Source organism: Drosophila eugracilis, unplaced genomic scaffold (assembly GCF_018153835.1).
Source record: "Drosophila eugracilis isolate 14026-0451.02 unplaced genomic scaffold, ASM1815383v1 contig_75, whole genome shotgun sequence".
Taxonomy (NCBI): Eukaryota; Metazoa; Arthropoda; class Insecta; order Diptera; family Drosophilidae; genus Drosophila; species Drosophila eugracilis.
In genome coordinates, this window is record NW_024573645.1 from 3,286,015 (window position 1) to 3,298,664 (window position 12,650).

Here is a 12,650-nt window from a genome sequence, read left to right on the forward strand (position 1 = left end):
ATATGCTCATTGGGCAGTATATTTTAGTCGGGACTCTATGAAAACCTTTACCTTTTTTACTATCGCGATGATTACTTATCTCTAGTATATAAACACTGCCGGTTTGCTTAGGAGTAGACAATACCAATTCAGTTAGCATGGTCAAAGTATTGAGTTATATTCTGCTTAGTGGGCTAGTCCTAGTTAGCTGTTTAAGGCCTGAGGACCAAAGTGTCCTTCGGGATATTCAGCACCTTAAAAATCTCAGGCCACTAGGTACTGAGTTCGCCGAATACTTCAAAAATATAACCCAAAACGGTTTAAGTCCTTTGAATTCCCGATTGTCAGCTCGGGAAGATTCGTGCCTTAGTGACATGTACAGCCTTATGTTGGCTCTTCGAAGCGGCCAATTATGGGCAATGAAAAGTTAGTTGGCTAGTGGATCTGTTTGATTACATAAATTGTAACTGATGCATTGTAATTATCAACAGTGATTGACTCATGGGGTTCCATACCCTCAGGCATATTTACGGGTAACGTATATGATTTGGGAAACTTCGACGAGTGCCTGAAAATCAAAAAGGATACCATACAAGGAAAATATTGTTTCTTAGAAGTGAACCCAGGTAAATTGCTGGGCGTTGAAAGTGCACTGGCAGGCATAGTGAAAATGAAAATTGCAACTTGTTTTCCGGCTTCCTGTTCGGCCAGTTACATTAATGGTTTTATAAATCAAATTTTGAATGTGAATATGTCCAGCACAGCCTTGAGTATCAGTGACAGTACTTGCCAAACCTCTGAAAAAGAACCCTGGAATGCTTTAACCATTTTAACAATATAAATTAGATTGATAATTATAATTTACAGATCAGCTGCCCAGGATTGTCAAGTTGCTTTCTGCCAGAGCCAATTCCCGAGCTCTTTTCCGCGTGGTGGAAAATAAATCGAATCCAAATGTCATCGAATGCCTTCATGGTATTCGTGGGATGTCCCTCTGCTGGGTGTTGTTCCTTCATCAATATGCGAGCATATTTTATTCTCCAAATATTAATCGATTTAGTCTTCTCTCGGTAAGTTTATGAGTATAAAGTTTTGAAAATATTTAGTAAATAACTTATATTTTCAGTGGATTCAAAGACCTTTCGCTAGTTTCTTTTTGCAAGGAACTTTTTCAGTCGATTCGTTTTTCTTTATCGGCGGGTTGTTGGTTTCTTTGATTTCATTGCGATTAATGGAAAGGTAGGATTATAAATGTAAACTATAATATTTTTAATAATTTGTTTTCTTATATCAGAAACAAAGGCAGATTTAATGTGCCTATGATGTATCTTCACCGCTTGATCCGCATTCTCCCCATTTTGGCCATGGCTATTCTAGTCTACACCCAACTTACGGGTGTTCTTGTGGATGGTCCACTTTTCATTGGTGGATCCCATGACAAATCGTCATGTGCAAAAACCTGGTATATGACCTTGCTGTTTGTGGTTAACTTCGCCGATGATATGGTAAGTGCAGGATATCTCGAAAGGAGATCATCTTTAACATCTATTTTTTAGTGCCTCGATCATACCTGGTATCTGGCGGTGGATATGCAGCTCTTCCTCATCTCTCCAATCTTTTTGTTTGCTCTCCATAAGTGGGGAAAGAAGGCTGCTGCTGGAATTTTCGTTTTGATAGTTTTGCTATCCGGTTGCCTGTTTGCCACCATGATGGTCAACAACTACTCAATAAAGAAGTAAGTGATCTTCTTGCATGAAATATATGAAAAGTTTTTAACCTCCCATTCCCTAGTCTTGATCTAACTTTACAAAAGCAAATGTACTTCTACACGCATACCCATGCCGCTCCTTGGCTGATTGGATTTCTGTTCGGTTACTTCTTGTACTTGAACAAGGGAAAGCAGATCAAGTTGCACTGGGTAGCTGTTTGGTCGGGATGGATTCTTTGCCTGGCCATGCTCTTCACTTCGATCTTTGCCCTCTTTCCGATAATGGACTCAGGCAAACCATGGCTGGCAACCACTTTAGAGCTTTCATGTTTCTATACACTCACCCGAGTGGGATGGCCCATGGCTATTTGCTGGGTTGTCTTTGCCTGTATGCAAGGATATGGCAGTCTGGCCAATAGTTTCCTCTCCTCACCGCTGTGGCAACCACTTTCAAGGCTTTCGTATTCCGTGTATATGTGGCACAGTTTTATCCAGGGGATAAACCAAGGGATTGCAAGGACAAATACATACTTCTCGAATTATCAAGTGGTAAGTTTATAGGTCTTAAAGTTTATTTCTATGTCACCGATTTTATTACCATTTTCAGATGCTTGATTTCTGGTCAACCATGGGATTCACTGTACTGTTTTCCTACTTACTGTACTTGCTGATTGAGGCGCCTATTGGTGGTCTTGACATTTTCTTACGCCCCCAAAAGAAGCCATCTGCAGAAATCAAACCGATCAAAGATGATTCAGAGCCAGTGCAGGAGACCCAGATCGATGATGTTGACTCAAGCAAACCAAAAGAACTGGAAGCCACTGACTTAAATTCTCAAACATCTCCTGATTAGATTGTGAAATTTGGAAAAGCAATAAATTTGCACGAATTTGAATCAAAAGAATCGATAACCCCATGATGACTATTCCTTCCATGTGCTTGAAGAGTATTAGATTATTCCACGAGTCCACAGGAGCAAGTGTCACGTGAATGCGATAAGGTTATTTTGAATAATCCGCGATCTTGATATCATCTTAATCTACCCAGTATCTATTGACACCAACTCTTTAAGTATTGATTAAAAAATTAATACTGATAGCCACCGAGAACGATTAGCTTATCTGGCGTTTGCAATAGAATTTAACATCATATGACTAATGTCACACTTTTCTTGGTAGACGCTCCTTATCTCCAGCTAATTCGCGTATAAAAGGGGTTCTGCTTTCGAATAGAGACCATTAATAGGACGTCAGCCATCATGGTAAACATCGTCGGAGCTTTGTTCTTCTGCGGGCTTGTCCTTATCAGTGCAGAAAAACTGAAGGATGAAGATGTCCTGCCGGAGTTTCAGCGATTCTCGCAATTGAGATCCTTTGGACTTCAGATTGCTGGACATTTACAAGATGTGGATGTGAAAGATTTAAGTGTTGGGGACTCCCGATTGCCAAGTCAACAGGATTTACTGTGTCTCAGTGACTTGACTGCTTTGATAACGGGATTACAAAGTGGTCAATATTGGGCATTAAAAAGTAAGTGATCTTTGAACCCAAATTTAGAACCTTTTTAATGACTGTATTACCATAGTGTTTGATGCATGGGGTACCATACCCTCTGGTTTACTAACCGGCAATAGCTATGACTTGGGAAACTTTGACGAGTGCCTTAACATCCAAAGAGAAACCACCCTGGGCAGGACTATCCAAGGAAAGTACTGCTTCCTCTCAGTGTCCCTAACCCAAATGCTGGGACTCAATATTCCATATCTGGGAACCTTCAAGACGGCCACTTGTCTGCCGGCCTCTTGTGCGGCATCCCACATGAACACATTTGTGGGTCAAATGATGAAACAGATACTGAATGTCACCATACCTTCCTCAGCAATGAGTATCAGCGATAGCAGCTGCCAGACAAACGAAAGTGAGCCCTGGGATGGACTCACCATTTGTATGATGTAAGTGTGCGAAGTTCTTAATCAGTTTTTGGCTAACACTTGAGATTGCAGAGTGATCTTATCGATAATGGGTTCACTAGTAGCTTTGTTTACCTTGTGGGACTACTGTCTGGTGAAGAGTCAAGGTGAGTAAGCAGAAACTTATCATTCCGATGGAAAATTAACAATGATTTGTAACCATTTCAGATCAGCTTCCAGTTCTGGTTAAGGTGTTCTCGGCGAGAGCTAATTCCCGTGCTCTCTTCCGTGTTGTGGAAAGCAAATCAAATCCTAATGTGATTGACTGTCTACATGGAATCCGCTGTCTCTCTCTCATTTGGGTGATCTACTGCCATCAATATGTTATGGCTCTGCTTTCTGCAAACTTGAATATTTTCCATTTTGTATCGGTAAGATAGACCCTAATGTTTTATGAAACAGAAGTTGATAAATTAAGAACTTTTCAGTGGGAAGAGACAGCCTATGCCAGCTTCATTCTACATGGCTTCTTCTCAGTAGATTCCTTCTTCGTGCTCGGCGGTTTGTTGGTGGCTATGATTCCCTTGCGATTAATGGAAAAGTAAGTTAATATTTTTGTCTCCTTTTATTATTTTTTTGTATTAATTTATTATATTTCTTTCTAGGAACAAGGGCTCTCTGAACGTACCTCTGATGTACCTACATCGGATAATCCGCATTGTTCCCCTCCTGGCAATGGCCATTTTAGTCTCTTTGAAACTTATGCCAATGATAGTAGACGGACCACTTTTTGCTGGTGGATACTCGGGCAAAGTGGGCTGTGAGAAGGAATGGTATTTCACTTTGCTCTTTGTAAACAACTACTCCGAGTACTCGGTAGGTTCTGGTCATTTACATTATGAAACGATGTAATATCTTATTTCGTTCTATTTTTAGTGCATTGGTCAATCCTGGTATTTATCGGTGGATATGCAACTATTCATCATCTCCCCGATCCTGCTGTACGCTGTCTACAAATGGGGCAAGAAAGGTGCTGCTTGTATTTTGGTTCTAATAGTTTTGCTTTCCGGCTGCCTCTTTGCCACCATGATGGTCAACGAATACTCTTTGCTGTTAAAGTAAGTTAAATATTCGGTAAATAAGTTGAGTTTTCAATAACCTTATTACTTTCCAGGAACTTTACTTTGGGTGCCCAGAAGGATTTGTATTATGCTACCCACACACATGCCACGCCTTGGCTGATAGGATTTCTCTTTGGCTACTTCCTGCACAAGACTAGGGGCAAGAAGTTCGAGCTGTGTTCGGTAGCCGTGTGGTCAGGATGGATCCTCTGCTTAGCCATGATCTTTACCTCGATCTTTGCCCTCTACCCTTCGGCAAAGTGGACTGGTAATGACTTGTCCACCTTGGCGGAAGCTTTTTATTACACTTTCACCAGACTGGGCTGGTCCATGGCCATTTGCTGGGTGGTCTTTGCCTGCATGCAAGGGTATGGAGGACTGGCCAACAGTTTCCTCTCCTCCCCGCTGTGGCAACCACTCTCTAGGCTGTCTTATTCCGTGTTTATTTGGCATATGTTCATCCAGGAGGTGAATGCCAGAAGTATGAGAACGAATTCGTACTTCTCCGATTACAGAATTGTAAGTTTTAAAAAGTTGCCGTATTTCCTTTACTATTAAACTATCTCTTTTGCAGATGCTCAACTTCTGGTCAACCTTTGGTATCACCGTGCTTTTTGCCTATGTAATGCACTTGCTCATTGAGGCACCTTTCGGTGGAATTGACCATTTCCTGCGACCGCGACAAAATAGTCCTCCTATTGTTGAAAAGAAATCACAGATAGATGAAAAGGCACCTGGTAACTTGGAAGAGCTGAAAGTAACAACACCAGTTCCTGTTTCGGAGTAGGTGTTAAATTTTGTTGAATTTCAATTAGTTTTACGTAAATTATACGTTAAATTTAAGTAAATAAATGTATTTTAAGGTTTCATACACAGTAACTTGATTACTTCCCCATTTTTATGGCCTACTTGTAGTTGGCCGTGCTCCTGGCTGAGCAAGACATTTATCTACGACTCCTCCGCTTCCTGCTGATGGTGATTCACCCACATCCGAACTCCTCCCACGTCACTTCTTTGGTTGCATGTCCCGTGTAAATTTCAGTCTGGAAACAAATGGAGAACTTCTTGACTCGCGTCGACTTCGCTTAGTCCGATGCCATAAACTACGTGGCCATTGCCACTGCCAGTGCAACTCCAAACACTCCAACTGCAACTGCACTGAGTGTCTGCCTGGCCTGGTCTGGCATGGGCTTGTGCCTGGGTCTGGGCCGACAAACCGATCTGGATCCGGATCCGAATTCGAATTCCCACTGCGCATATTTTATGGCAGTTACGCGGCTGGCGGGCAACTTAATTAGTGCCTGCTGGTGCGCTTCGACTCCGGGTTCGACTTCCACATTCACAGCCCCATACCCATATCCATACCCATATAGCCACTTCCATTTCCACTTCCACTTCGATTGCGCCAGGGACAGCTGCAATGCACCTGACATTTAACATTATTACGCGGCGCCTCCGCCGAATACCGAATGAGAATGAGAATGAGAATGAGTTGGCGGCCATTACAGGCAGCGCCTTAAAGTGGCATTTCGGCGCTATTCGCGTTTAAGCGGTGTTAAGCTTAATGTGCACCACATTGACACCGCCAGTACATGGTAACCCGCATGGAGCATGTGACTCCGACTTTCCGATGGCAGTGCTGCCAATTTCATATCACTGAAAAAAGGAAGGTTTTCCTTTGAAGTATTTGAACTTTTTTCCTTTGATTAAGAATTTATTTTTAAATATTTGTAAACCGCAATGACTCATCATGATTGCATATTCATAGACCAGGCTCTATATATACTTCCATAATAAAGCAATAACCTTTAAAGAGCATAAGAAAGTTGGCCAGACTGCTTGCTTGGTTGCCTGAGTTGCATTAACGTTTTGTGACTGCGCCAAGGGTTGCGTGTTCGATTGCAGTTGCTTGCATTTAATGGGTTAAGGCACACTTCTGTGGGAGTAGCGGGCCACTTACGATTCATTGAATTGCCCCGACTCCAGTTGGCCACAATTGAAAATCGATCTGGCTTCGTGTTTCTGCTGTTTTCGGTGCATCTCTTAATGGAGACCCAGCTAGCTGGAGGAAGTCTACAAATATTTTTGTTTAACTATAAGTCTCCTGAAATAAGCTGTAGTAATATGCTGGGCAAAGGACAGTAGTATCCTTGGAGAGGCGCCTTTTGACAGGACTTCCAATTAGCAGGAGTCAACTGTTCATGTAAACATTTCCCGATTTAACTTTCGGAGCTCTGCCGCTTTGCCAGAGCAAAGAACAAAGTACAAAGAACTTTTGTGCACATTTGTGTTTATTATTGTATAAATCAAAAGATAAAGTTGCACACAAAGTTCCTGTTCTGCTGGGCTCTGCTCCTGCCCCTGCTCCTACTCCTGCTCTCTCTGCCTGGTAAGCCCGGGATTCGGTTGGTTAGGTTCTCCTGGCTGGACGGGGTGTCCTCCGGGTGCTCCATATCCTCCTCGCTCCTTCGTGTCCTGTTTGCATGCGGAGGCGCAGTACGTAAACTAAACGAAGTGCACAAACACAAACACATACACACTCACACGTACACACACTTGCATGTTGGGAGAGTCGTGCATGTTTGTGGCATTATAAAATATATCTGGGCAACAACAATGGCTGCTCCTTCTCTTGGCTCTGCCCAATTTCAAAGTTGGTAATGGCAAAATGGCGATCTGGCTACCTCAGCTGGTTGCCCCCGTTGTTGTTGTTGTTGTTGTTATTGTTGTTGTTGCCACATTTAAATGCCAAACTTCACCGGACATGCTTCATAGCTCTAATTATACATGCGCCTTCCTTGGAACGCCTTCCGTTATTCGGCCAAAGGAAAAAATACAATATAGCCAAAGGAGGAACAACAATGGAGCCCAAAGAGCAATGGCTCTTGGTATTGTTGTTGTTCTTTTAGCTGAGACTGCATTGTTGTTTGGTTTTGTTGGCCCTCTGCCAACGGCCAACGCGTCGTATGCGCAACGTGCCCTGCTATTTTTCTAACCACATCTAAACACTTACAGTTCTACACAGAATAATAGTTCTGAGACGTTTTGAAAGCAAATTACTTACTTATTTTTCCCGAAAGAATGGGAAATGTTTATGAAATTTGAATTTACAGAAATAACAGCTTGGAATTCATATATAAAAGTAACTAAAAGTTGTGTAAGTCTAGAATTATTACCTTTACCCTTATTACTATGACTATTATTTTGACCACATTTGCACATGACTGATTGCCAACAGTATGGGTGTATTGATATATATGTGTATTAGTGTGTGAGGGAGACAGCGACTTTGGCTTGAGTAAAAACCTCCAGAGAAGTTTGCATGTCTGTTTAGTAATTCATGGAAAGAAGGGAGAGGAAGGCCCGTCACTCTTTTGATTTGATTAGTAGCCACACACACACACACTCACACCCACAAGGAAATAAAACAAAATTTATGCAAATTCTGGCATAAAATATGGCATTAAAATTTAATGTGCAACTCACGGGCACGCCAATCCAAATCGGTAAAAAAAAAATGAAGTCATTATGCTGAAGCCAAAAATTATAGACTAGCTAATAAGCCGCTGACCCTCAATGACCAAAATGAATACAATTGGCTGGCTAAAAACTTTCATTAACAGAAAAGCATTAGCATATTTGTTCGGCGGGTCCATTTTTTTATAAATCACTTCATTGACATTTTTTACGAGGCGTCAAATCGGCGGCTGGGGAGTTTGCTGGCAAACTTTCCGAGAACAAAACATGTCCAAAGTCTGAGAAAATGTCTGAGCCTGCGGGCGTTGTTGTTTCTAGGGATGGTTGGAGTTGAGGCCCATGGCCCAAGTCCCATAGCCCTTGGCTAAGATTGACGCGCCGCTTACGTGCCACGGAACCATTTGTCTTAGGGCCGCACTTTGCGTGTCTTAATTAGCGCCCCACCGCCTTCCATCGAAGGAAGAGGACTCATTCTCCTTTGGAAAACAAAACCCCAAGAAACTTTGCCGACGCCAAGTCGAGCCTGGAATTTATGTATCCCAGATAAGAGTCCAGTGATAAGACTATGGATCCCAGGGCCTTGGCCTGTCTTTGCCCTGAGTTATTATTGAAGACGCGACATGCTAATGAACTCGCCAAAAAGGAATGGGCTCTAAGTAGGACACTAAAGAAAGTTTTCATTGTATTTTGGGGCCAAGAAAAACTTAATTAACCGTGTTGAGGTTTTCACTTTCTAACGTGAGAGTAGATTTAGGTAGGAGAAAAGGTAGATATATATTCCTAAGTTCCAGTGGAATTTGAAATAAGTTCTTAAGCTGAAAAGCTAGGAATTAAAATGGTTTTTGGGTGACCTTAACATGGTCAAGCTTAGTGAAACCAAAACCGATTGTCTAATTTAATATTTATGGGGAATAATGTCTGTTAATTTAAATCCTTTTGTTGGAAAAAATTGTTATTAAATATTAAATGACAATATTACCCACAAAAACTTTCAAATCAGATTTAAATAGGTCAAACTAAAGTTTCTAGTTAAACTAGCTTACCACCCATAAAACATGTCATATTGATTCATTAATTTCTTTAAAGATAATAGCATGACTTGCTTGAAAAAATGGTTATATATAATGAGGTCACTGCATATATATAATATATAAATATTATCGTTCTGTGAAAAGTACGGTCTAGCTTTAGTGTCCAGTGAAAATCCGCCTTTGTGTTGTTAATGAAACTTTAAGCCTTCAGTTCCAGCAATGTTTCTGGCCATTGTCCCGGCCTTCATTGGATATTCGCGGGGTCAGGTGGACAGCTGGTGGCTGATAAAGCCCAGTGAATGCTAATTAAAGCCTCGCACTCCGCTCGAATGTTACGCCTCTGGCTGAGCGTATGCAAATCGTGTAAATCAGAGAGTTTAGTGCCACTGGCCACTGGCTACTGGCCGTGTCCCGCCATAAGCTGCCATATTTAGTTAAGTAATCAGGATTTTTGTGGGTGGATGGCCTGCTTGTTGGCCGTGGCTGAGGGCGTGGCTGCAAGGGGTTCAAATTGTTGACTGGGACAACAAAAGAGTTTTCCGCCCGGAGGATTGAGGTGACTGAGGGGGGGCTCCAGTATTTTGTCGATGACATTGTCCTTTTCCCCCTTAGCTGATGTTGCTGCTGCTGCCAATGTTGGTGTCGGGGTTGTTGCTAGTTGTAGTTGTGTGTATATTATTATGTCGACAGGACTCCCTCCAGTGTCTGAGGACACACACTGCCTTGTCCTGGGCCGTGTCCTGCCATTGTGGCCGGCATGTGGTGCTCGTTAAATGCTAATTGCCGCATACTTGTAACCACTTTATGTGGATGCCTTTGAGCAGAGGGTCTCTGTCCTGCCCCCCTACCAGCAAAAATAAGGGGTGCCTGGCTAATTGAAACAGTGCACAACCTCAACCCAGCATTTTGCAGCGAAGCTGTCCGAAAACTATTACCACATTTCGCGGCCATCAATCAAAGGCTTAATATCCGCGAGCCACGGCCTCGGCCTCCCTTGTCAGTTGAATGAGCATGTCAGTGCCAGAGTGGCGTAGAGCCCAAGTGCCAGAGAGCCGAAGAGCCAGAGAGAGACGGCACAAAGTGCATCATTCGACCGCTAATTTGGGCCGTAAATAGGAGACCCACTGCAGTTTCCAGCTGACCTCCTGTTGGGTCACAAAACGCCTGCCTCTCGAAACTTTGGTATTCATAACGTAACGAGCCAGTTTCGCATGCAAATGTCACCAGTGCTGCGGGGGAGTTAAGTGGGTGGTTGAGGGGTTGGTTGGGTTTCCGGATGTGTTGCAAGATCATCATGGCATATGTGACCTATGCGAAGACGAACCCACTCGATTCCGGTTTTCGGCATTTCGAGAGCGAAACCTCATTAGGAACGGCCTGCTCCTCCTGCTCTGCAACTGGCAGCTCTCATTTTAGCATTTATCGTTCCGTTTTTCGATGACCAAAAAGGCCAGAAGGCCAGGAGTATAGCTGGCCAGCAGGCGAGCTCTCTTAATTACCGAACATCGGCCAAATGCGTTTTTCTATTGGAAGCCGTTCGAGGCGGCAGTTCATCAGCCTCCGTCTCTCAATTTGCATAATTTCCAGAACGGCAGCTCAAGTGGTGGCTCTGATTGTGGTGGCTCATGACTTTCATATGCTCGGCTCGGCATGGCTCGGGCAGCCATTTACCCAATTTGTTGGGCAGAATTTATTTGTATAGTCCATGTCAAGGATGCTGATGGTGATGTGATTCCATCGTGGGTGGGCATGAAATACTCGAAATGACATTACGGCCCGTGTTCGACGGCTACGAGGCTGGGTGGCTGGCAAATGGAATCAATATTATGCAAATAGCCAAAGTGGTCAGAACAGGCCAGCCACCTAGCCACCCAACCAGTGTCGTCCCAGCCATTTCATTTCTGCATTTCAATCGACGAGAAAATGATGGCAATGGCATATTATTTTGCTTCATTCCATTTCATTCGTTGTGCAATAAAGTGCATTTTGATTTGCCTTTAACAGGCATCGAGAGTGGCGTAATAAATTATGCATGGCAATGCATGGACAGTGTTTTAACGATTTTTTCTTTGCTTGCTTTTGTTGTTATTATTGTTCTCAGCAAGCCAGTTGATTTCACAAATCAATGCTGAAAAGTTTCTTGAAAAATATTTACTCAAAAAATTGCACTCATTCGCGGCCAGTCGGCCATTGGTCATAAATTGCCATCTGCCAAGTGCCCACTGATCACCATCTTTCAGCGCTGCCTTTTTGATTAAGTGCTTGTGGTAGGAGCGCACCTTTTCTTCATTTTTTTTTTTTGCACATGCCATGCCCACTTCCTGGGCGGCAACTTGGGGGCTGTCAGAAAGTTCGCTGCACTCATTAATCAGCCGCTGTGAGGAAACTAATTTAATGCAACTTAAATCAAAAGCAATTGTTGTTTTAGCCCGCTGCAATTTAGTCAGCCACTTCCGCACGCACCTCGCTCTGGCAAGGGTTGCTGAACTGGGTGATTGGGTGGTACCATAGGCTGGGTGGTCCTGTCTGACCCCTGCCAATTGACGCGTCATAACTTCCAACACCATCGCTGTGAGGCTAACGCCGCGCCCAGTTGAGTGCAAACTAAATTTATCAGCTATGCAATCGCGGGCAATAAATTTTTTCTCTCCCCTGCCATTTCACCTCCCCCAACCAACTGGCCACGCCCACTGTCCCGTCAAACCCAAACATATGATGGCTGATTTGTTGTATTTGTGTACACGGAAACTACAGCCATAGTCAAGCTTAAAAAGGTTTTTGTGTTATGAAAATCCAATATTAGTCATTAAAAAATACCAATCCCTAAAACGATTTTGATTTCAATTTTCAATATTTTGATTTCAAATAGAAGTGAAATTCTTTCAGTGTAGCCCTTTGAGCCCAGACATTTAAATAGCGCCGCTTATGCAATGCAAGGCACTCATAAATCTTAACCAAACTGGCCAAGTGCAGAAGCAGATTAGATTGGCCGCCGTGGGTGATGGTGACCAGTTGTTGGGTGGACGGTTCGGCAGGTGGGGTTCGATTCCTTCAGGGGGAGGCTTAGTCAAGGTAAACAGATCGCGCTTGAATTGCCGCGGGCCACGCATGAATACCATTTTGGCCCGAACCATTTGCGTGTGACCGCCCTTTGGGTTGCCTTCCTTCCTCCATCCACCAAGGAGGGAAAAACACATCCCACCTACTATACTCGTTTCTCCACTGTTTTTATTTCGGTTTTAGCTTTGTGAAAGTTTTTTGCGTGCATTTCTATTTATGTGCCGCGCATAAAGTTTAGTGCGCCATCAAAATGTTGGCCAAGAAGAACAAGAGCCGGCTACAATGGCACATATAAAAGCGAACCGAGTTGTGTTAGCCGGCAGCGCCTAAAAGGCTGCACGCAATTTTTTCATTCACCGCAATTC

General features: G+C 43.2%; 2 protein-coding genes across 2 annotated transcripts; both read left to right on the top strand.

Annotated features, from left to right (window-relative positions):
- Nucleotides 1–137: 137 nt before the first annotated feature.
- Nucleotides 138–2,591, top strand: LOC108116563 (nose resistant to fluoxetine protein 6). Its single transcript, XM_017228502.2, is given in 8 exon segments — nucleotides 138–405; nucleotides 471–840; nucleotides 842–1,049; nucleotides 1,106–1,218; nucleotides 1,274–1,484; nucleotides 1,536–1,714; nucleotides 1,771–2,236; nucleotides 2,295–2,591. Coding segments are annotated over 8 exon segments (2,061 nt in total). The 3' UTR covers nucleotides 2,541–2,591.
- Nucleotides 2,592–2,944: 353 nt separating this feature from the next.
- On the top strand, nucleotides 2,945–5,588 carry LOC108116555 (nose resistant to fluoxetine protein 6). Its single transcript, XM_017228493.2, has 9 exons — nucleotides 2,945–3,216; nucleotides 3,272–3,638; nucleotides 3,690–3,763; nucleotides 3,825–4,027; nucleotides 4,085–4,197; nucleotides 4,262–4,472; nucleotides 4,533–4,714; nucleotides 4,771–5,236; nucleotides 5,292–5,588. The coding sequence occupies exons 1-9, from the start codon at nucleotides 2,946–2,948 to the stop codon at nucleotides 5,502–5,504; spliced, it is 2,100 nt and encodes a 699-aa protein (XP_017083982.1). The 5' UTR covers nucleotide 2,945; the 3' UTR covers nucleotides 5,505–5,588.
- Nucleotides 5,589–12,650: the final 7,062 nt, after the last annotated feature.